General features: G+C 39.5%; 1 protein-coding gene and 1 pseudogene across 3 annotated transcripts in view; one reads left to right on the forward strand and one right to left on the reverse strand.

Annotated features, from left to right (window-relative positions):
* Positions 1 to 24,809, forward strand: part of FAF2 (Fas associated factor family member 2) — a 39,081-nt gene that overhangs the window by 635 nt on the left and 13,637 nt on the right. The window contains exons 1-4 of one of the 3 annotated variants that reach the window (XM_016197079.2): positions 4,385 to 4,517; positions 15,687 to 15,755; positions 20,815 to 20,949; positions 23,183 to 23,259. In XM_016197079.2, coding sequence (XP_016052565.1) covers positions 15,708 to 15,755; positions 20,815 to 20,949; positions 23,183 to 23,259 — 260 coding nt within the window. In that variant the 5' untranslated portion in view covers positions 4,385 to 4,517; positions 15,687 to 15,707. Of the gene's footprint in view, positions 1 to 4,384; positions 4,518 to 6,365; positions 6,595 to 15,686; positions 15,756 to 20,814; positions 20,950 to 23,182; positions 23,260 to 24,809 lie in introns of those variants that run through there. The other 2 variants (XM_087816432.1, XM_016197078.2) reach the window with 2 other exon arrangements.
* Positions 2,685 to 3,140, reverse strand: LOC148093232 (large ribosomal subunit protein eL29 pseudogene; annotated as a pseudogene).

A 24,809-nucleotide genomic window follows, 5' to 3' on the forward strand; every position in this document is an offset into this window, starting at 1 on the left:
GAGGTTTATTACCCTGGGCTTATTCCTGGACTCACGTGCTTGACCGAGCTTGAGGTGGGTGGTAACTTCAGGAATCTGCCTTCTTTTAAGTGGGTGTCGGGTTAAACACTTTAGCAATAAGCACTTATCTCTGAACTGGAGAATCCGGGTGGAGGAGACCACTAGGGTGGATAACCTTGATTCTTTGTTGCCCTGATGGATACCAGCTTCCTTATTTATAAAATACGTATTTTAAAAACGTTTACTCCTAAGCATATTGTGGAGATCTATTAAGTTTATGGATGTATGAAAGGCTTTGTAAAATGTAAAATGCTCCCAAACAGTATTGCTGCTTATTAAGCATTATTTAACTTAGGAGAGAATTAAAGTTAGTGATACACTTATTTCTTAATATAAAACGTGCTATATATATTCATTGATTTCAGCAGTTATTTACCAAGAACCTTAGTGCTCAGGCACTCTCAGAAATGCCATTTATTATTGAGTAAGATGTTGTAAGTACTTTGCTAAACACTTAGCATACATTATCCCATTTAATACAATACTAGGAGATTCATACTGTCACAATCCCTATTTTACAGATAAGGGATATGAGGCTTAAGAAGTAAGGTGTTTAGGTTACACAGCTAGTACGTGGTGCTGTCAGATTTAAAGCCAAGTCCATCTTTTCAGAACCTTTCCTGAGCCCTTTACTTGTGTGCCGTATAACCTGTTTAACACTGAAAGTGGAATTCAAATGTTGTGATTTGTTTTTTTTATTTTAGCAAGTTCTCAACTTTTCTATAATTTCCTTGATTCAATTTCACTGTAACTTTGGAGTTTTTTTCTCTTCAATTGAGCAGTGGCACCTGAAACTAATAGGATTTGTATGTTAATTATACATCAACCTTTAAAAAGTTGAGCAGTGGGTTGGAAATATATAAATGGAAAAATACTATCATAGAAGTTAGTTGATATTTGATTGGAGTTTTGAGTAGAGAACCTGATGGCACAGCGAATTAGAATCAGACTGAATAAGCAGCTTCCATTTCATGGTAGACCACTAATTTCAGAGTTTTGTTTAACTTTGGCAGACCATTTTACCCCCTACAACTCTTCAGGGTTATCCTATGTTGTTTAAATGTAATGAGGTGACGTGTGTCATGAGTCATGGTGTACTTAGTCTGGTACTGGAAGAACAATAATATGTGGTAGCATTTCTGAAGCATAGTGCATAGGAACCTCTGTTTTTGTCCTCATTGGACATCTATATCCATAAAGAGAGGTGAATAGCAGGTTAAAGTTGTATTAAGATCGCTTTATGAAATTTGATTTAGTAAAGCAAATGTATTTTACATTTATGTGTTCTTTAAGCAGTTTTTGGATCATGTGCATCATCCAGATTGCCATTATAGATTCTTTAAAACTTACTAGGTGTCAAGCATTATGCCAGGTATTTGATGTACATGAACTCTTTTAAATTGCTTAATAATACTGTAAGGTGTTAACCTCCATTCAATTTATTCATGAAGAACCAGGTTCTGAGACATCAAGTAACTTATACAGGTAGTAAGTGATAGAGATTTATTTATTTTTTAAGTTTTTATTTTTTTAATATGTCTATTGATTTCAGAGAGAGGAAGGGAGAGGGAGAGAGATAGAAACATCAGTGATGAGAGAGTCATTGATTGCCTCTTGCACACCCCTTAGTGGGGACTGAGCCTGCAACCCGGGCATGTGCCCTGACTGGGAATCAAACTGTGATTTCCTGGACCCTAGGTCGATGCTCAACCGCTGAGCCATGCCCGCCAGGCAAGTGGCAGAGATTTAGAAATCCATATCCATAACCATCTTGTCTATAATCTGATGGAGAAGCCAGATACATATATGAATGAGTATCCTGCAGTTTGTTAGTGCTCATAGTGTGGTATGGTATAAACAAATTGCTGTGGGGATCTAGGAGGGGGGATAGGAAGAGGAGAGAAGGATGGCTCTTGGGCATAGTGCTAAGATACTAGTTTATAACTGTTATGCTTAATCTTAAAGTAGCCTTACAGAGTGCCATATGTGGTATGCCTGCTCCTAGGTGAGTGAACAGATCTATTGAAGTACTTGCTTAATGTCATTAAGCTGTTAAATAGTAGAAATGGAGTTAGAGTTAGAAATCTAGTGGATCTGGATCCGGACTTCAAGCCTGGGTTCTTTCCACTGTGCTTTGCTACTTCGAAGAAGGAATAGAATTTTAATAGGTGGTGGAGAGGAGAGTGTTCAAAGCTGATGAAACAGCTCAATTAAGGGATGGAGATGGAGTGTGGAGTGTGTTTGTGATAGATTTAGAGAATTGCAAGTGGAAAATAAGACTGGAAAGATAAATTACAGCCAGGGCCTTTTGAAGTCTTTAAAAGCTGTGCACAATGGCTTAAATTTTAATGTGCAGGTGTGTGGAGCCATCAAAGGTTTTTTCAACTGGGGTGTGACATAACACTAGGTTTCAGGTTTGCTTCACTAACAAACAGTATGGAGCATGTGTTTGGAATGTCCACAGAGGTCAGGACAGAATAGGGTGACACTGCTAGGAGCTACTTCTCCCTGTTCCCCTCTAAGGTTTATTTGTACAAATAGCTCAGGAAGACAGCAGCTCCATGCAGACAACAGCCCAGGGGTCATACCACCCCTTCTGTCCTCACATTGGCAGACAGAGGCTTCTACTGTGGAGCCTTGGTGGGCTCCTGGGCACCTTTGGGAGGCTGAGCTGCAGTCAAAACTGCATCTTGGGTTTTGGTTTGCACTTTGGCCTGGACTTTGGCCGGCAGAGCCTGAGATCCTTGGGGAAACATGAGCATGTTTCCCAAGCTTGGGGTGTTCGAAGTAGGCAAATCGATTGAACTTGTGGTTGCTGCCCTTTGGGATCTTGGGCTTGACCTCTTTAGGCTTTACGAGGGCCTTGATAGCCACAGCACGTGTGCTCATGGCCTTGGTGTTGTTGGCCTGCATGTTCTTCAGGCCCTTCTTGTTGTGCTTTTTGGCAAAACACATGTTCCTCAGGAACTTGGGGTCCAGACCCTTAAGAGATTTGTGTCTTTGTGATCTGGGTTCTTGATTCCGTTTCTGTGCCATTTCCAGGACTGGTTGTGTGTAGTATGATTTTTAGACTTGGCCATATCTGCACCGAAGCCCGTGGCTCCTGAAGCACTTCGGGCCAGAAGAGAGAGAGCAAAGCTAATTCTCAATATTTTGCTTCATTTGATATATTGAAATTAGCAAAAGTAAAATACTTTAGAACCCTCAGGTTTCCTCTATTTCACTTTTTTGCGTGACGTGATTTGACTGGAACTCCCTAGGGTATATTTATCATGCTTCTTAGTCTGTTTGCTGTCTGCTATGATTTTTGTAGTTATCCTTTTCTCCTGTTTATTTTGGAACCAGTTGAGTTATGAATAACTAATGCGGACATTTGGTTTTAGCTGTTTCAAATGGGAAAGAATAGGGTTTTGGTGGTGGTGGTAGTGTTTTGTTAATCCTCACCGGAGGATATTTGTTCCATTGATTTTTTTAGAGAGAGTGGAAGGGAGCGAGGGAGGGAAGGAGAGAGAGAGAGAGAGAGAGAGAGAGAAACAGAAACATCAATGTAAGAGAGAAAAACATCGATTGGTTGCCTCCCACACACGCCCTGACTGGGGCCAGGGATCGAACCTCTAACCAGGTGCCCTTGACTGGGAATTGAACTCGATACCCTTTGGTGCTCAGGCCGGCACCCCAACCATTGAGCCACACTGACCAGGGCAAGAATAGGTTTTAAGAAGAGATAATGCAGGTATGGGGGAGGTTACTTTTACTGAAGTAAATTTCCAAATATAGCAGGCTCCTCTAGTTTGGTTTGCTACCTTTAGGTTGCTGTTTGAACACTTGGAGAAGGATGATATGACAGAGCGAGAAGGGACTAAAGGAACTGTGCATGGCCAGTGGAGGAAGAAACTATCTTTTCTGCTTTACAGGAGTAAGAAATTTCTTTCTTCTCAAATGGATATTAGGGTCTTCATTCCTTTAAATTACAGAAAATTAAGCCTGAACTCTGGGCTGTAGAATCAAACTCATTTTGAAAATCTTCCCTTTTCACCCCAGCCAGTTTGGCTCAGTGGTTAAAGTGCCAGCCCGCAGACTAAAGGGTCGCAGGTTCAATTCTGGCCAAGGGCACATACCTCAGTTCTCAGTTGCAGGCTCGATCCCCAGCCCTGGTCAGGAGGCAACCAACCGATCCGCCCCCCCCCCCCCCCCGCCCTTTTCCACTCTCTGAAAAGCTATGGAAAAAATATTTTTAAGTGAGGATTAAAAAAAGAAAATCTTCCCTTTTGTCTTCTTCAGACTCTTTTATTACCTAAAGGAAAAAAATACATGATGCTTTTTGTTCATGTATTTTTTTTTTAAAGAATCATAGATTGATCTGTTTGAATTTTTTGCCAGGGAATTTGGTGTTATAGAGGAAATATGAGCTTTGAAACTTGAGGCAAACCAGAATTAGCCTTTCGACGTAGCTTCTGGTGAGTTCTGCAACCTTGGGCAAGTTCTTCTTTGAATTTTTTCTCTTCTATAAAATGGGGATAATTTAATCTAATTCACAGCTTTTTTTTTTACTTAAAAAAAATCTACAAAGTTAATACATGTTTATTGTGCAAGTCAGCAGCATAAAATTGTATAACAAAGGTAATTAAATCTCATCTTTTCTCCCCTCATCCTCATAACTGGTTTGTTGTGTATCATTGTATACTCTCTTCTTCTGCATATACAGATACAAAAGTACTTAATATATAAGCTCTCTTACCCTAACTTTCACTTAACTGAACAGATGTCCTCCATTTTCTAAAGTCTACTCTCTGAATACACCCAGGCATTTTTTTTTTTAATCCTCACTGGAGGATATGTTTATTGATTCTAGAGAGAGAGGAATGGGGGAGAAAGAGAGAGAGATCAAAGGGAGAGACAAACATCAATCAGTTGCTTCTTGGACGCACCCTAACCTGGGACTGAACCCGCAACCTAGGTATGTGCCCTTACTGGGAATCCAGTTGAACCGATGACCTTTTGATGTAGGGGACAATGCTCCAACCAACTAAGCCACATCTGCTAGGGCTATGCCCAGGTATCTTTGCTCTCATCAGTTGAATTGTACTCTTGACAAGAGTCAGTTGTGGTTGCTCCCAAACCAATGTGTGCTGGTTATATTTGTCATATAAATATGTTATGTAAGCCAATAAAATAGGAATGCAAAAATGTTTTTATCTGAAAACTAAATTAAATGTTTTGGAAAGGCTCTAGAGGAGCGAGTTACTGAAAAATTGCTGTTCACTTAGGTGTGGGCAAGATCAGTGTAAAGATATCTTTGGGAAAACTCATTGAGGATTGTACACTTACTGATTAGCAAGTGTGTGAGGTTGCACTCCACTTCAAGCAATCAAATCAATGTCTTAGGGATATGGTTTATGTTAGAAAGACTTCAAAGAATGTCAGTGGATCCACTCCCTAAAGAAAAGAGTAGGCTGCTGGGCCGGGTGTGGCTCAGCAGTTGAGCATCGACCTAGGATCCAGGAGATTGTGGTTCGATTCCCAGTCAGGACACGTGCCCAGGTTGCGGGCTCGAGGGCTGCGGGTTCCATCCCCTGTTGGGGGCGTGCAGGAGGCAGCCGATCAATGACTGTCTCATCATTCATGTTTTTATCTCTCTCTCTCCCTCTCCCTTCCTCTCTCTGAAATCAATAAAGATATATTAAAAAAACAAACAAACAAAACTATTAAAAAAAAAGAGTAGGCTTTCATGAGAAGATTGCATAAATGTATATGCTTTATGTTTAAATGAAGTATTTAATGTCTGGGTGTTTTTATTCCTCACTCTAAGCGACTAATTAATTGGCTAGTTGTAGATCCCATTCTCATTAGGTAAGAGTGCTCTGCTCTTTTTGTCTAACTGAGATAGGATCATATTATACTTATGAAAGTCAGTGTAGCGTAGTAAGTGGTCATGAAGATTGGTTCTGGAGTGAGACAGCCTGGATTTGAACCCTAGCTTTTCCAATTACCTAAGTCCTCACTTAATGTTGTTAATAGGTTCTGTGACTTTAAGTGAAATAACATGTAATGAAACCAATTTTACCATAGGCTAATTGACACAAACAAAAGTTAAGTTCCTATGGCATCTCATTAGCTGTTATAATGAAATGAAGCTGAGGACCTGCTGTACTAACTTTGTGACCTTGGGCAAGTTACTTAACCTCTCTGCCTTAGTTTCTTCATCTATGCACTATTATCTACCTCGTGGGGTTGTTTCAGTAATTAAATGTTAGTATATCTCAAGCACTGGCAAATATGAAGTAATTGAATGTTACATATTACAGTGGTACCTCGGTTTTTGAACGTCTCCGCTGATGAACATTTCAGTTTACGAACACTGTAAACCCGGAAATAATGCTTCGGTTTTCGAACACTCCTCGGAAGTCGAACATGCCACACGGCTTCCCCTGAGTGCAAGATCCTGAGGCCTAGCTGTCAGCTGTTGATCCCTCGGTTTTCGAACGTTTCAGAACTTGAACGGTCTTCTGGAACGGATTACATTAGAAAACCAAGGTACCACTGTATTCTAATTATTTGTAGTTTTAGTAGACAAGTCAAGGTGGACAATCAGCTTGTTCTCATTTTTTGTTTTTTTACAAATAATGCTGTACCGAGTATCCTTGTGCATATACATTTATCCCATTCTCAAGCAACCCTTATTTATTTGGCAACTACTGTGTGCCAGTTTACCATCTCTGCCATCATCCAGTTTAGTCATCCAACAAGAAATGAATGAAATTTTAGCAATAAGAAATAAACAAAAGATTGGAGCTGAAGACCTTACGTGTTTGCTTTTTGCCCATTGACCAGATAACTAGAACTATCTGCATTATCTATGCAGCATGGGGTTTTTATTAATTTTTGTCTAAGGACATCTCTTTTTGGTAATGACAAACGTGTGTTTTTGTTTGTTTTTTCAAAGATAATGTCACTTTAAAAAATATATATGTTTTTATTGATTTCAGAGAGAGGAAGGGAGAATGAGAGAGAGAAACATCAATGATGAGAGTCATTGATCAGCTGCCTTCTGCACACCCCCTCCTGGGGATCGAGCCAGCAACCCTGGCACGCGCCCTGACCGGGAATAGAACCATGATCGCTACAACTTGATTTTTTCAAAAAAGTTAACAAACTGCAAGCACCTGTTAATAAAGGTCTTAAATAATTGTCAAAAAGAAAAAGAAAAAGGCATGGGGTATAGTAATATATTAAGCATAATTCTTACCCTTGTGGAGTTCACATTCCAGTGGAAGGAGACCAGAGTCAGAATAAGTAAGTGAAATGTATATTACATTAGATAGTGATAAGTGCTGTAGAGAGAAATAGAGAATTTTGAGAAGAGAAGTCCTCACTGAGAAAGTCTCATTTGTGTGAAAACCTGAAGGAAGTGTGAAACAAATGAGGATTCCAGATTGAGGGAATAGGGTGTGCAAGGCATGGTTTAGAGGGACCTTGTTCAGGAATGGCAAGTAGGATAATGTGGCTGGAACTGAGGGAGGGAGGAAGAAGATAGTAGGAGATAATGTCAGAGAGTTGAAGGCACGGCCAGTTCATGGAGGGCCTTATAGGCTACTGTAAGGATTTTGGCTTTAACTATGTGGTAAGATGGGTAGCCATGCAAGATTTTGAATAATGACAGGATTTATGATTATTAGGCTCACTCTTAAGAATAGCCTGAAGGAAGATAGGGGAGGGTTAGGGAGACCAATTAGGAGATTTTTGCAGTGGTCCAGAACTGCTGAGACTAGGATGAAGGAGGAAGTAGATATGAGGAGGAATTGGATTCTGAATATACAGCGGTGCCCCCTTATTGAAGGGGCATACATTGCAAGACCCCCAGTGGATTCCACAGATAGTACAGAGCCCCCTGTACACTGTGTTTTTTTCTTATATGCACCTACCTTTTCACTTGAATTACTTTATGGCTTCTCTTTGGCATATCTGAATTACCAGCCTCACTACTCTTCTTTGGGACCATTAATAAGTAAAATAAGAGTTACTTGAATCCAAGTGCTGTGATACTGCAGAGACAGCTACTAAATGGCCAATGTATGCAGGGTGGATACACGACAAAGGGATGATTCATGTCTCAGGCAGGACGAATGAGACAGTACGATATTTCATCACGGTACTCAGAATGGCACCCAATTTAAAATTATGAATTGTTATGGAATTTCACATGTAATATTTTCAGATGTAACCAAAACTGGAAAGTGAAACCTGGAATAAGGGGGAACTACTGTATACATAAAGAAGAAAAGATCAGAGGGCTAAGCTCTGGAGCACTCAGCCTTTCGCATACTGAGGATATAATGAGGACCTAGCAAAGGAAACAAAGTGGCAGGCAAGGTAGGAGGAAAATCAGTATATTGTCCTAGACTTCAAGTGAAGTACCTTGAGGAATGGGAACAGATCTTGGATTTATGTTGTGGGGATCATTGGTGACCTTGACAAGAAGTTTTATTGGAATGTTTGGGAGATGAAGGCTTGATTGGAGTGACTTCAAGAGAAAATGGCACGATAAATTAGATTTCTGCAGGCTTTGCTCTAGAAAGGAAAGATTGGGCAGAAGCTGTAGCGGGGAAGAGAGATTAATTTTTTTTTTAATTTGGAGGAAATAGCATGTTTGTATGCTGATGAGGAATACACATTAGAGAGAGAAAATCTGATGCAGAGGAAGGAGAATTGCTATTGCGATATCCTTGAGTAAGTGAGAGGGGACAGGACCAAGTATATAAGACTAGAGGAGGAATTGGCCTTTGCCAGGAGCATGGATAAATTTGTCCATAGTAAAAGAAAAGATGAGTGTAGGTAGGTTGATGTGTGTGTTGGAACTTTTGATTATTTTCTCTGTGATATAGGAAACAAGATCTTGAACTAAGAATAAGAATAGAGGAGGTGTTGGAAGTTTGAGGAGAGAGAAGATCTGTTTATCTAGGAGAGTAGGAGTGAATGGACTAGGCAACTAGTATGAAGGCCAGGCAGTATTACAGATTTACTTGAGGTTAGTGATCGTATGTTTATTTAAAGTAAGACCAGTCAGCCCTGTTCAGCTGTGAGGGTACAGGTGCCGAGTAGGCAGAGATTTAGAATTTTAAAATATTGTGGTTTAGCTAAGGGAGTATGATTATGATAGAGTGGCAGAGGTGTGTGAGAAAGAGTGATTATAATGTTTGACTATAGAACTTACGATGAATAAGATGGGAAATGAGAATGTGAGAGGTGCTGAGGTACAGTGAAAAAGTAGTAGGGTCAATGGACTGTAGGTCCTGGCAGGGTTGAAGAATTTAAAAATAGGGCATTAGAAAGAGGAAGTTGAAAAGGTAGAGGGTGTGGAGGGGGAGTGTGCAGGGGCTTGCAGTTATTGATAATAGTGAGGTTTAAGGCTTGACCTCAGGAGTGAATGGAGCAGCAGTAGATAAGGAATTGAGAGACCAAAGTATTAGAACAGTTACGCAAATAGTAAGATCATCAGGACACTAATAAAGTTGGAGAGAATGACTAGAAGCCTGGAGCCAAAATTTTAGAGTGAAAGGCAGTGATTTGGAATGAGCAAATTACCCCAGCAAGGAAGGGATACTGATGAAATTTTGAGATTTGAAGGTGTGTTTTTGATGTCATTTAAACATTTATTGAGCATTTACTTTTTCCGAAGTGCTCTAGGTCTGTATCATTGATTCCTCCCAGTAAACAAATGGTATAAGTCTGGTATAGGTGAGTAAACTAGGATCATAAGGTAATTCAGCCCTAGCCAGTTTGGCTCAGTGGTTAGATTATTGGCCCCTGGACTGAATGGTTCTGGGTTCGATTCCGGCCAAGGGCCCGTACCTTGGTTGCAGGCTTGATCCCTGGCCCCAGTGTGCGGGAGGCAACCAATCTATGTGTTTCTCTCACATTGATGGTTCCCCCCCCCCCCCCCCCCCCCGCTCCTTCCCCCTTCCACTCTTCCATTCTCTCTGCAAAGCAATGGGAAAAATATCCTCAGGTGAGGATTAAAAAAAATTTTTTTTAAAAGAAGGTAATTTACTCTAGGTTAATAGTAAGGAGCTTAGATTTGAATCCAGAACTCTGGATTCTTACCACCTCCTAGTACTGCCACTCTGGCTTTAAGTGTTGATTTGTTTTCAACTATAGGTGAGTAGGGCCAACAGCAAAGCTATGTGGCAGGTTTTTTTAATAACATTTTTTATTTTCCAATTTCTGTTGACATACAATATTGTATTAGTTTCAGGTATACACCTCAGTGATTAGACATTTATATAGCTTGTGAAGTGATCACTGATAAATCATGTATTCACCTGACACCATACATGTTATTAAAATATTATGTGGCAGTTTTAAGAAAGAGAACCCAGCAAAGGAGGTGCAGAAGTGTGATTTTAATTCTGGACATCATCACTCGTGGTAATTCTCTCTTTTTCTTGAACAATGTGTATGTGGTTTTTTAAAATTGAATTTATTGGGGTGACATTGGTTAATAAAATTATATAGGTTTTAGGTATATAGTTCTACAGTACATCATCTGAATATTGTATTGTGTGTTTGCCACCCCAAGTCAAGTCTCCTTCCATCACTTGGTAATTCTCTTCATCTCCTCTACATGAAGGTGGACTTTTTTAAGAAAAAGGGAAGAATACCCAAAAGTAGGAATGAACATGGAGGACAGTTCTTTCACTTCTGTACCCACAGATATGAGAGAAAAATGGGAGAGAGAGGCCTCAGGGGAAGAAGTATCTTCAGGGAAAAGCCAGGTTTCAGTTAGAACATGAAAGTGCAGGAAATGTTCAGAGAAGAAGTTAAGGATGCAGGAGATGTTGCTGATGTTGCAGGGTTTTATTTCTGTAGGACAGAGTCCTAAAACTGTGGAATTACTGGGTCAAAACAAATGTATTTGTACATTTTAATAGCTACTGCTAGTCTACTTTCCGTGGAGTTTTAGCAGCTCACACTCCCACCAACTGGGGATCAAATCTGCAACCTTTTGGTGTATGAGACGATGTTCCAACCAACTGAGCTACCTGCCAAGGCAGTCTGACTTACTTTATTCAGCGTGGTATTCTCAAGATCCATCCATGTGGCAGATGGCAGTAGTTCATCTTTTTTTTTTTTTTTAATCCTCACCTGAGGACATTTTTTCCATTGCTTTTCAGAGAGAGTGGAAAGGAGAGAGAGAAAGAGAAACATCGATGTGACAGAAACACATTGGTTGCCTCCCGCACATGCCCCAACCTGGCCTGGGGATCGAGCCTGCAACTGAGGTATGTGCCCTTGGCTGGAATCTAACCTGAGACCCTTCAGTCCACAGGCCGACGCTCCAACCACTGAGCCAAACTGGCTAGGGCAGTAGTTCATCTTTTTTATGGCTGAGTAGTATTCCATTGTATATATGTACCACATTTTCCTTATCCAGTCATCTATCAAGAGACACTGAAGTTGTTTCTATGTGTTGGCCACCATGAATAATACTGCAGTGAACATAGTGGTGCACATATCTTTACGAACAAATGTTTTCAAATTTTTTGGTAGATACCCAGAAGAGGGGATGGCTGGGTCATCTTAATTATGGTAATTCTTAAATTTTTTTTTTAGGACTCTCCATACAGTTTTCCATAGTGGCTGTGCCAGTTTGTATTCCTACCAGCAGAGAATGAGGGTTCATTTTGCTCCACACACTCTCCAACACTTGTTATACCTGTTTTGTTGTTAATAGCCATTCTAACAGGTGTGGGGTGGTATCTCATTGTAGTTTTTTCATTTCCCTAATTGCTAGTAAAGTTAAGCATCTTTTTATATGTCTGTTGGCCATTTGTATGTTTTCTTGGGAGAAGTATCTCTTCAAATCCTCTGCCCATTTTTTAAATTGGATTGTTTGGTGAGGGGGAGAGGTTGTTGTTGTTGAGTAGTATGAGTTCTTTATATACATTTTGGATAGTAACGCTGTGTCATAGGTGTTGTTTGCATATATCTTCTCCCATTGGGTTGGTTGCCTTTTTGTTTTGTTGGTGGTTTTTGTGCTGTGCAGAAGCTTTTTAGTTTACTCTAGTACCATTCATTAATTTTTACTTGAGTTCCCTTGCCTTTGAGGTCAAATTCATAAAATCGTCTCTAAGACCCAGGTCCATAAGTTAGTTCCTATGTTTTCTTCTATATGTTTTATTTTTCCTGGTCTTATGTTTAGGACTTTGATCCATTTTGAGTTGATTTTTGTATGTGCTGACAAATAGTCTAGTTTCATTCTTTTGCGTGTGGCTTTATTTTTAAAAAAATGATTGATTGATTTAGAGAGAGAGGAAAGGGGAGAGAAACATTGATTTGTTGCTCCATTTATTTATGCATTCATTGGCTGATTTTTGCATATGCCCTGACTGGGATCAAATCCACAACCTTGGTATGTCGGGACAACGCTCTAACCAATTGAGCTACCCAGCCAGGGCCTACATGTGACTTTCTAATTTTCCCAGGATCATTTACTGAAGAGGCTTCTTTTTTCTCTTTTGTATCTTTTGGCTCCTTTGTTGAAAATTATTTTCCCATATATATGTGGGTTTATCTCTGGGCTCTCAATTCTGTTACATTGGTCTGTGTGTCTGTTTTTTTGCCAGTATAATGCTGTTTTTATTATTGTTGCTTTGTAGTATAATTTGAAAAGTCATTGATACCTCTTGCTTCCTTCTTTTATCTCAGGATTTGCTTTGGCTATTTGGGGGTTTTTTGTTTGTTTTTTGGTTTTTTGTTTGTTAATCCTCACCTGAGGATATTTTTTCCATTGCTTTTTCAGAGAGAATGGAAGTGAGGGAGAGTTAGAGCCCTAGCCTATGTGGCACAGTGGTTAGAGCGTCAGCTTGTGCACATAGGGTCGTGGATTTGATCCCTGTCCCTGTCGGGAGGCAACTGATCAATGTGTCTCTCTCACATCGATGTTTCTCTCTCTTTCTCCTCTCTCTCCTTCCCCTCCACTCTCTCTAAAAAAAATCAATGGAAAAAATATCCTTGGGCGAGGATTAACAAAACAAAAAAAGGCAGAAAACAATTTTGGTATTTAAAGACAACGGTCATTCACATTCTGGGAAGAAGGTAAAAGTGAAGTCCAAGCTTTTTTTTTTTAAGAAGTAGAGTTTTTGTTTGTTTGTTTTTAATATATCTTTATTGATTTCAGAGAGAGGAAGGGAGAGAGAGAGATAGAAACATCAATGATGAGAGAACCATTGATCTGCTGCCTCCTGCATGCCCCCAACTGGGAACTGAGCCTGCAACCCAGACGAGTGCCATCACTGGGAATCAAACTGTGATCTGGATCCTAGGTCAATGTTCAACCACTGAGCCACACCCGGCCGGGCTAGAGTCCAGCTCTTAAGGAGAATATTCAAAGAAACACATCCCAGCCCACTGCAGTGGGCTAAAAGGAAATGGAAGTTAAGGGGGAGCCTATTACAAACCAGAAGTCAATAGCCAAACTAGTAAGAGGCCTGGAACTAGAGTTCAGACTATCAGAGGTATCAAAGCAAGTGGTTCTCTTAATAGAGCTCTAGAGTTCTTAACAGAGCTTTTCAATTTCAGTTTGAAATTTTTACAGCATTTTAAACAAAAAATAGTAGCAAAGTTTATTACCTCTGGCATAATTTTTAAAAATAAACAATTGCATACCTAAAGAATTCAGACTTCAGTTTTCTGTGTTTTTTTTTTTATTTTTAAGCTCTGGAAAGGATATCCAGTCCAAATGAAATTCCTCATGTTGCACATAAAGGAAGTTAAAAATCCAGAGGTTATACATGTCTGATCCATGGTCACAGGCAAAAACTTAGTCTCCTGACTCATCAGTGCATGTTTCCACGTTCTTGTCAGGTTGAGATCAATCTCTTTCTCCTGTTGCTTACTGGTTGTTAAGAGGAATTTCTTGATGATGGAGACTATTATAGTATTCATCTCCAAATCCCTTGGCCATTGTAAAAAAATAGGCAACAACAATAGACATTTGTTGCATGAAAGAATGGATGGATGGATTTGACTTTTGTATTAGACCTTGAAGGAAGGCAAGGATTTAGTTCTATGGAAATTCTGGTCATTGATGTCTGCATGAAATGTTAGATTAGTTGAGTATTGGACACCTAAAGGGAAATAGTGAGAAAATATTCTAGAAAGCTAGGTTGGGGCCCATTATAGGAACACTTGAATGCTAAGCTAAGGATTTTGGAATTTATTATTCTGTCAACTGAAAAGTTTTGAGCAGATGAGTAACACACACACAACAAATAGGAAGAAGAATTAGAAGGAGGAAGAGAAATTAATTTTTTTGACAATTCATATGAAGTGTTACAAAAGCTTGATTAAAGATGCTGGCTTGGGAATGGAAATGTGGTTACAGATGTAATATAGAAAATGGTCAGAACTTGATTACTGATGATGAAGTGTGGAGTTCAAGGAATACTTCAAGGAGTACTCAAAGATAAAGCTCAGATTCCAGAAGTCATTTTAGCCTGTATATTTGGGAAGGTGGTTGTGTGTTAACATGTGTAGTGGTTTTAATGATACACTTGAGGTACTGGTGCTACATTTGGTGGAAATATTGAATAGGCTAGGCTATTGGAAAAGTGCTCCTAAACTTCAGAAGAGATGGTGGGTCCAGAAATTAAATGAGGAGTCATCTGAATAGAAAGGGTGGTTTAAGGTTTGAGGATTAAATGAGATTGCCAGGGACAGAGGTATAGAGAGTCAAAAATACCAACGACACATCCTTAGGGAACTTCTTGTGTTGACAGGGATGGAAGAAGAGGGAGCCAGAGAAAGAAACTTTGGTCAGAGACAGTGAAACCTGAGAACAGTCCAAGGAGAAGGGAGTAGGGAAAATACTTATTGTAGGAAAACATTTGAATTACCAACTCTTTTTAATAAAAGTCTGTACACAGTTCATATTATAAGCTAGGTTATATGCTAGTAGGTAAAACAATGCAAGTTAATGAAAGTCATTATATTTTGCAGGAAACCTGCATTATTATATCACTATATATTATAAACAGAATAGTTGTTTAGCATTGAAGAATATTTTGCTTGTTGAAGAAATCTTTAATTTTAAACCTGAATTTGAGAGGAGAATATTAACCAGTTGTTTCCTTAATCAGCTTTGAAGGTTTTTTGGGTTCTTTTTTTAATCCTCACCCGAGGACATGCTTAGAGACAGGGAAGGAGAGAGACAGACAGACATACATTGATGTGAGAGAGAAACATTAATTGGTTGCCTTCTATATATGCCCAGACTGGGGATCGAGCCCACAACCCAGATATGTGCCTATGTGCCCTGACTGGGAATTGAACTGGCAACCTTTTGGTGCGTGGGACGATGCTCCAACCAACTGAGCCACTCTGGCTGGGCAAGCCTTGAAGGTTTAAAAGACAAAGTATTTTCATTTTTTTTGTTCTATGGGAGTAATCTGCTATAACTGATTGGACAAATTCTGAATAGTGAAGTTTTACTGTATTTGACCATCTATCTTCAACACTATTTAGTCTAATTTCCCAGAAGTATTCATAAGTATTCTATTAGGGATAAAAATTTCTACAAATGTACTGTTGGTTTTTCCCTAAGTAACTTTTGTTTTTATCCTTTTCAGGATCTGACTGGCATAGAATCTATGGATCAGTGTCGTCATACCCTGGAACAGCATAACTGGAACATAGAGGTATAACAGGATTTATTCTGAGCTTATTTCGTTTCTTTTTTAAAAAAATGTATCTTTATTTTTATTTATTTTTATATATCCTTATTGATTTCAGAGAGAGGGAAGGAGAGGGAGCCAAACTAGCCAGGGCAGCATCTTGATTTTTTGTAGCTTGGTTAATTATACTCTCTTGTACATTTAAGACTGAATTTTCTACTGAAAATACACTTTAAAAGTTTTGATTCTCTTCTTTGGCCTAAGACTTTTTCTAGTAACTTGCTTTTGTGTTTTTGTTTATCCTTATTTTATTAACTCTTCTTGTATTATATTAAATCTTATTGTATTTCATATAGGTATCTATTGAGATCCTTGTGATTTAATAACATTCCATTAATATTATTAAATATGCATGTATATATTTTTAATTAAACATTTCAAACCTAGGGAAAAATGTAAGTATATAGGGAATTAACCATGTGTCTACCATCCAGCTCCTGAAAGCCAGATGTTTTGTAATACTTGGTTTAAATTTCTTTTTTTCTTTTTAAATTAAAAAATATATATATTTTTATTGATTTTAGGGAGAGAGAAACATTGATCGGCTGCCTCCTGCATGCCCTGTACTGGGGATTGAGCCTGAAACCTGGGCATGTGCCCTGACTTGGAATCTAACCAGTAACCTCTTGGTGCATGGGACAGTGCTCAGGCCACCTGAGCCACACAGCCAGGGCTTGAATTTCTTTTATTCTTATTTTATTATTATTATTTTATTTTTAACCCTCACTCGAGGATATTTTTCCCATTGCTTTTCAGAGAGAGTGGAAGGGAAAGAGAGAGAGAGAAGCATTGATGTGAGAGAGAAGCATTGATGTGAAAGAGACACATCAATTGATTGCCTCCCTCACGTGCCCCCACTGTGGTAGGGGATTGAGCTCCCAACTGAGGTATGTGCCCTTGGCTGGAATGGAACCCGGGACCCTTCAGTCCATGGGCTTGACACACTAACCACTGAGCCAAACTGGCTAGGGTAAGGGCTTAAATTTATTTTAAACAAATTGGATAAAATTGAAGCCCCATGTAAGTTGCTTAAATATCCTTTTTTCCTACCTCCCTTTTTTCTCCTCCTTCCTTAAAAGTAACCACTGTTAACAACTGGGTATTTATCAAGGAATATGTTTTTTGTAGGATAAAGGTTTGGTGTCTGTATTCAATCAAACTTATTAAATGTATGATTAAGATCTGCCATTTCCATTTTTTTAACTGTTTACTTAATGAGACTACTTGACATGATGAATTAGAATGTATTTTTATGGTTTCTTTATTTCCCATTGGTAATGTCTTTTTTCTAATTGTAGAAACAATGCATGTCTGCAAAAATTTAAAACAGAGTTTATAAAAGTTGAAAATGAAACTTCTTGATAAGATACTTGAGATAACCACATTTGATGTTTCAGTGTATGTTCTTTTAGTCTTTCATATGTATATAACTGCTTAGTGTGCTGATAATATGTGTGTATTTTCCAGTGCTAATAACAAATAGATCAAAGAGAATGCTTATTCCTTTTGTTGTTGTTGTTAATCCTCACCTGAGGATATTTTTCCCATAAATTTTTAGAGAGAATGGAAGAAAAGGAGGGAGGGGGAGAGAGAGAGAAACATCAGTGTGAGAGAGACACATGAATTGGTTGCCTCTCGCATGTGCCCCGACTGGGACCGGAGATTGAACCTGCATCCCAGGTGTGTTCCCTTGACCGGGGATTGAACCCATGACCCTTTGGTGCACTGGCTGATGTTTCAACCATTGAGCCACCCCAGCCAGGACTGATTTATTAATATAACTTTTGGGTGTTACACTTTACACTTAAGAATTATTGAGCCCGGCCAGGTGTGGCTCAGTGGTTGAGGGTCAGCCTAGGATCCAGGAGATCGCGGTTCAGTTCCCAGTCAGGGCACATGCCGGGTTGCGGGCTCGATCTCCAGTCGGGGGCGTGCAAGAGGCAGCCAATCAATGACTCTCATCATTGATGTTTCTATCTCTCTCTCCCTCTCCCTTCCTCTCTCTGAAATCAATGAAGATATATGTTAAAAAATAAAAATAAAATATTATTGAGAACCTCCAAAGAGCTTCTATTTATATGGATTATATCTATTGATATTTATTACTATATTACAAAATACAACTAATTTTTCTTAGTTTATTTTAAAAAATAATAAACTTTCGTATGTTAACACATTTTTGCAAATTTGTTACTTTTATGTCTGGCTTAATAGAAGATAGCTGGATTTTCCTATCTGACTCTTCCTTTAATCTGTTGTGATATATAGTTTTAGTTGAAGTATGTGAAGAAAGTTCAGCTTCACCCTCATACATAGTTGGAAATAAGAGGAGTATTTTTAAAAATATATATTTTATTGTTTTCAGAGAGAGGAAGGGAAAGAGAGAGAGAGATAGAAACATCAATGATGAGAGAATCATTGATCACCTGCCTCCTGCACCGCCCCCTGCTGAAGATCGAGCCCACAACCTGGGCATATACCCTGATCAGGAATTGAACCCGGTCTCCTGGATCATAGGTCGATGCTCAATCGCTGAGCCACGCCTACTGGGCTGGGAAGAGTATTTTAATAGCCTTTTCAGATAACTCTGGAGAGTCTTTGATACTGTAGTAGTTTCTTAAAGGTTAGTTGCGATATGGAATTTGAAACCATATCAAGGAACTTTCATCATCTTTTATGTTGTAGTCTGGTTGGTCTGTCTTGCACTTTGAAAGGATCTTTTACCAATGCATGATTTCATAACTTCATGCATTGGTTATATGGAAAATATTGATTCACTGAATTAATACAGGTCTTCCAAACATTGATGCATTTTACTATATAATTTGTTAATAGGACCACCAGACTCTCAGAAAAGCTTTTAAAAGATATTATTAGGAAACTGTCAAGCTTACAGTGGCAAATACAAGTTTTCTATAATTCTAATTTTTGCGTAAAATGTCTAATTTTATAATTGAGGACCAATGCTATCGGTTGTGGTTTTTAAATAACAGCTTTATTGATATGTAATTAACATACCAGACAATTCACTCATTAAAAAAAAAGAAAAAAGAAATAAAACTATGAAATTCAGTTGTTTTTAGTGTATTCAGAGTTGTGCGGCCATTACCACAATTAGTTTTAAAACATTCTATAAATTTTTTTAGAATATTGAGAACATTACCCCAAAACAAAAACTCCATATCTGTTAGCTATTACCCTCCTACTCCTATCCCTTCCTCTCCCCTCTCCTTACTCTGCTCCTAAGCAACTAGTAATCTACTTTCTGTCTTTGGATTTCCCTCTTCTAGACTTGCATGCAACTGGAATCATAGTATGTGGTCTTTTGTGACTGGCTGCTTTCACTTAACAGAATGCTTTCAAGGTTGATCTGTGTTGTAGCAGGAATCAGTACTTCATTTCTTTTGTTGTTTTTTTGTGTTGTAAAATATACATAACAAAGCTTGCTATTTTAACCATTTTTAAGTGTATTATTTAGTGGCATTAAGTATATTTACATTATTGTGCAACCATTACCATTATCCATCTTCAGAACTGTTTGTCATGCCCAACTGAAACTATGTACCCATTGAACAATTATTTCCCATTACCACCCTCACTCAGACAGCATCGGCAAATTCAGGGGGTTCCCTAAACCACTCTCAGGTTTGATAATTCACTAGAACTCCTCACTAAAAGCTATTATGCTTATAGTTATGGTTCATCACAGGGAAAGGAATGGATTAAAGTCAGCTAAAGAAAGATACACATCTGGCAGAGTCATGAGTCCCAAACACAAAGTTTTATACTCCTTTCTCATGATATGAGGACACGTTACCGTCCTGGCATAAATGTGTGACAATATGCATTAAGTATTGCCAACCATTGAAGCTCACCTCAGCTTCAGTGTCCAGAGTTGGCATTGGGGCTTCATTACATAGGTATTATTGATTTGATTGTTTGCCTATGTGATTGAACTCAGTCTCTAGGTTGACTGATGCTGCATTACCCAAAGTCCCTACACTAAATCACATGGTTTGGTTTTACTGGGGTGGCCAGCCCCACCCTAAGATTCGGTAACAAAATAATTCCTATCAGGTACGATAGATTATCTCCTAGAAGCCAAAGGCAAAGAACAGTCTTTTCTTTGGTTAAGGCCAAATTTTTTAGTACACTGGGACAAGTAATCATTTTCAGGGGCAGGATTATGAAGGGAATGGGGTTTTTTTACTGAATATCATCTGACTGCCAGGAATTGTATTCAAATCTTTATGTATGACCATCTCATTAGGTTTTCAAATCAACCCTGAAAAAAATACTACTTTCCTTTTTCACACGAGGAAACATAAACCAAGCAACATCTCTGAATGGTGGAGCTGGGATTCAGCTGAGTTTCTCTATTCCAAAGCCAAGCCCTGCCCTAGCTGGTTTGGCTCAGTAGTTTGAGTGTCAGCCCATGGACTGAAGGGTCCCAGGTTCGATTCCAGTCAAGGGTACGTACCTCAGTTGCAGGCTTGATCCCCGGGCCCCAGTCAGAGTGCATGCAGGGAGGCAACCAATCAATGTGTGTGTCTCACATCAATGTCTCCCCCTTCCCCCCCCCTTCCACTCTCTGAAAAGCAATGGAAAAAATATCCTCGGGTGAGGATTAAAAAAAAAAAGCCAAGCCCTCCATCAAACATCACTAGTCAGGACTGTTCTATTGCACAGCCCTAGGGGCACTGTCTTCTCTGTAGGTGACTCTCCTTAGGCTTGTACTGTGAAGCACCTTATATCCCAGCCACCCTTAGTAACACATGCTATCTGAATAAAAGCAGTGTCTTGCTGCATAAATGGAGCTTCCAGACAAGTTCCTTGTACTCTTCTGGTATGTGTGAATTCTGGAGCCATCACCACATATTACTTCTCACCATAGCAAGTTAAAGGTCCAAGAAGATACACTTCTCAGGTTACCTGTTTTATAACATCAAGCAACAGTTGCCTCATTTCTTCTGAGTTGATTTAGGCATCACTGAAATTCTTTCTACTTTTTTTTCCTTCTCAGGCTGCTGTACAGGACAGATTGAATGAGCAAGAGGGTGTACCAAGTGTTTTCAACCCGCCTCCATCCCGACCCCTGCAGGTTAACACAGCTGACCACAGGATCTACAGCTATGTTGTCTCAAGACCACAACCAAGGGCAAGTTATTTCATAACTGGAATTTCCTTTTATTTTACAAGTCCATTCACTTGGTTATATTGATCTCTGTATGGTAGGAGCAAAAGAAATACTCAGAATGTATAGCTAGAGCTGGCTTCTTGGTACATTTATTGGGTTTATTATTTTTCTTTGATTCTCCTCCCCGCCTCCAGCCCCCATTCCCCTCCCACTTCCTTTTTCTTTTCTTTTTTTAAAAAATATATCTTTATTGATTTCAGAGAGAGGAAGGGAGAGGGAGAGAACATCAGTGATGAGAGAGTCACTGATTGGCTGCCTCCTGCACCCCCCCCCCCCACTGGGGATCGAGCCCGAAACCTGGTCATGTGCCCTGACCGGGAATCAAACCGAGATCTCCTGGATCCTAAGTCGATGCTCAACCGCTGAGCCATGCCCGGCCGGGCCCCTCCCACTTCCTTGATTCTTCAGTGAATTGATATAGTAACTACCCATTATTTTTGTGGGGGCAGGTTCTTTGCCAGTTATTTGAAGCGTTTTCTGCACCTTGTTTTGAGTACATAGTAGTTGTATTTACAAGTTTAAAAATGTTTGCTACATGTTTACTAGACTTTCCACTTTTTAAAAAAAATCTTCACCCAAGGATATTTTTTCACTGATTTGAGAGAGAGAGGAATGGGGGGCAGGAAGAAAGAGAAACATGGATCGGTTGCCTCACGTTTGCACCCTGACTGGACATCGTACACGAAACCTTTTGAGAATATGGGACAACTCTCCAAACAACAGAGCCACTGCCCAGAACTAGACCTTCCACTTTTAAGTTAGAATGTTTACTGAGTTCTTTGTTGCTTTATTTTACTTAATTTTAAGCTAGTTCTAGAGAAATACTTGGAATCTTTGTTGAGAGCCTTAGCCATATCTTTGAAATTAGACTTCAAGGGCTAGTAGGAAGGAATGATGCAGTTAAATTCAGCAGCCTTTAAGAGCGCTCCAGTGTACCTGGTATTTGACTGCTAAGAATCCAGAGATGAATGAAGAGCTAGTCCTCCCCCTTCACTTTGCTCACAGTCTAATTAGGGAGGTCCGATGTGTATATGGTACTGATAATGAACTCCAAAGAACTTTTTGGAGTTTCTCTTAATTCTTGGAGTTACACTCACCTCTTGTACTTGGATTTAGAATTCCAAGAAAGTGCTCCCTTTACCTTTGTAGCAGTTAGAATTTCCTCCCCCATTATGCCTTTTTGTGGAGTACCTGTGTTTTAAAATGGAGTTTCTAAATAGTTGTTATGGAGTATTTTTAACTAGAAGAGCAGATTGCTATAGCAATTGTATATCCCAATGTTTCCGTAGTTTGTTTTTGGCTTGTCTCAGTGTTTGGAACCCTTCTGTCAACCATGAGGCTCCAGAGTTCCCCAGCTATGGACACAGGGAGGGTCTCAGGTTAATGTAATACGATATATAAGAAATGCTTTGTAGCATGGCCAGGTGTGGCTCAGCAGTTGAGCATCAGCTTAGGATCCAGGAGATTGCGGTTCGATTCTCGGTCAGGGCACACGCCTGGATTGTGTGCTCCATCCCCAGTTGGTGCATGCAAGAGGCACCTGGTCAATGACTCCTCTCTCATCATTGATGTTTCTATCTCTCCCTCCCCCTGCCTCTCTCTGAAGTCAATAAAGATATATTTTAAAAAAGAAGAAAAAAAAGAAATGCTTTGTAAACTATAGAGCTCTCTGTATATATGCTGGTTAATAACAGCAGCAATAATCAACATTGTTAAAATAATAATTAGCATTATTACTAAGATTAGCAGCTATATGGAGATTTATAATTGTAGTAAATATAATCGTCAGTTGTATACAATTATATGCAATTGTATACAAAAGGTAGTAATAGTGGTTATCTTTCTCGCTGCTTCTGTATGCCATATTTTAATGTGTAAATTTGAAAAAAGGAAAGAATGAATAATTATGATTTGGGGAGGAAAACTTGCAATTGAGTTTGACAACTAATATAAGTAGCTGCAGAAAAAGTGTTGAAGCAGATTTAATACAAAAATTGTGTGATAAAAGAAAAAATATGATAGTATTAAATGAAATGAGATCAAAGGCAGTTGGTCTTTAGGAAGGATGAGGTGGCCGGGAGGGGGAACCATATTGCAGAGGAAGAATCACATGAAGGACATACAGTGAAAAATTGAACTAGCCATTTTGTAAGGTATTAGTGAATGGTATCTAACTTTGTTTTTGGACTTTCAGGGGCTGCTCGGATGGGGTTATTACTTGATAATGCTTCCATTCCGGTTTACCTATTACACAATACTTGATATATTTAGGTACGTACCTTTGTATTTATGTGTATAGCAACAGGGTAGGCTTTGGAGCTGAAACATAGACCAGAATAAGATTTCTGCTCTGTCAATTTTGACTTGCCAGTTTGTTATAGTATGAAAATATTTTAAGTTATTTAAACATAACAGATGTGAGATGAAATTGTTTTAAACTAGCCTGTGTATCGTTTTCAAGAATCAGTTTATCTACATTTATTGTTATCCTCCCTCCTCCCGCCACATTTGTCACCTCAACATTCCCTAGTTAATCCTCATACCCTTTCCTTTCTAACCACTGTATCTAGTAGCTTCATACCCCTTGTAACTTTTATCCTAAACCATCTATAACTCCATTTGACTACTGATAATCCCAACAAATTTTCCTGCTGAGATTATTCCCTTTTCCCTAGACACCCTCACAAGTTTCACCTCTTTAGACACTCCTATACAATTCCCTCTGTCCAGGCAACCCATAGGTTGCTGATACTGGAGCCTTTCCAAAGTGTGTATACCCCTTTGCTTCACACCTTAATCTTTCTTCTCGCTTTTTTCATGTACCATTTAAAGAGCCCAGCACTGGAAGCTACAGAGTGGCCGGGGCTAGAAAATGTTCAGGGGGTCCAAATGGCTGGCATATCAGGCTTGGGTGTCTGGCTTAGAGCTGAGTAGTAGATGAACCCACACCTAGCTTTATGGCGAACTAAAATGTTTATGGGCAGGCCAACAGATAGAGGTGGTATAATCTGTGGTCTGGGCCCTGCATACAGGGCAACCTTTACCTCCCTCAAATGTGGGATAGCCTTTGCCTTGCCTGAGGTGAGGACCCAGCAGCTACAGAAGTGCAAGGATCAGATGACACCTTTTACCTTGGCCATTTAGTGGTTTTTTGTTTATTTGTTTTTGTTGTTAATCCTCACCTGAGGATATTTTTCCCATTGATTTTTTTGAGAGTGGATGGGAAGGAGGAGCGGGAGTGAAAGAGAAAGAGACACATCAATTGGTTGCCTCCCTCCTCCCTCATGTGGCCTGACAGGGCCAGGGATCCAACTTGCAACCCAGGTACGTGGCCTTGACTGGGAATCGAATGTGTGACCCTTCTGTGCACGGGCTGATGCTCTAACTATTGAGCCACGCTGGCCAGGGCCATTTAGTGTTCTAGGGGACTGCTTGCTTAATGGCTTCCTTGCTTTTAGCAAAATTCTTATAGGTCAGCTTAACCAATTAGTACTCTTCCCATCCCTGTTTTGTTTAAGAATGGGGACATAAAAACCTTTAAAATCATAATGAAGACTGAGTTGAGGTCTCTATTTTTAAATTTTTTTAATAATCCTCATCCGAAGATATTTTTTCCATTGCTTTTCAGAGAGAGGAAGGGAGGGAGAGAGAGAGAGAGACAGAGAGAAAGAGAGAGAAACATTGATATGAGAGAGACACATGGTATGGTTGCCTCCCACGTGCGCCCCAACCAGGGCGAGGGATCAAGCTTCCAACCGAGGTATGTGCCCTTGGCTGGAATCGAACCTGGGACCCTTCAGTCTGCGGGCCAGCGCTCTAAC

The sequence above is a fragment of the Miniopterus natalensis genome, chromosome 4, assembly GCF_054644295.1.
Source record: "Miniopterus natalensis isolate mMinNat1 chromosome 4, mMinNat1.hap1, whole genome shotgun sequence".
NCBI classification, from domain to species: domain Eukaryota; kingdom Metazoa; phylum Chordata; class Mammalia; order Chiroptera; family Miniopteridae; genus Miniopterus; species Miniopterus natalensis.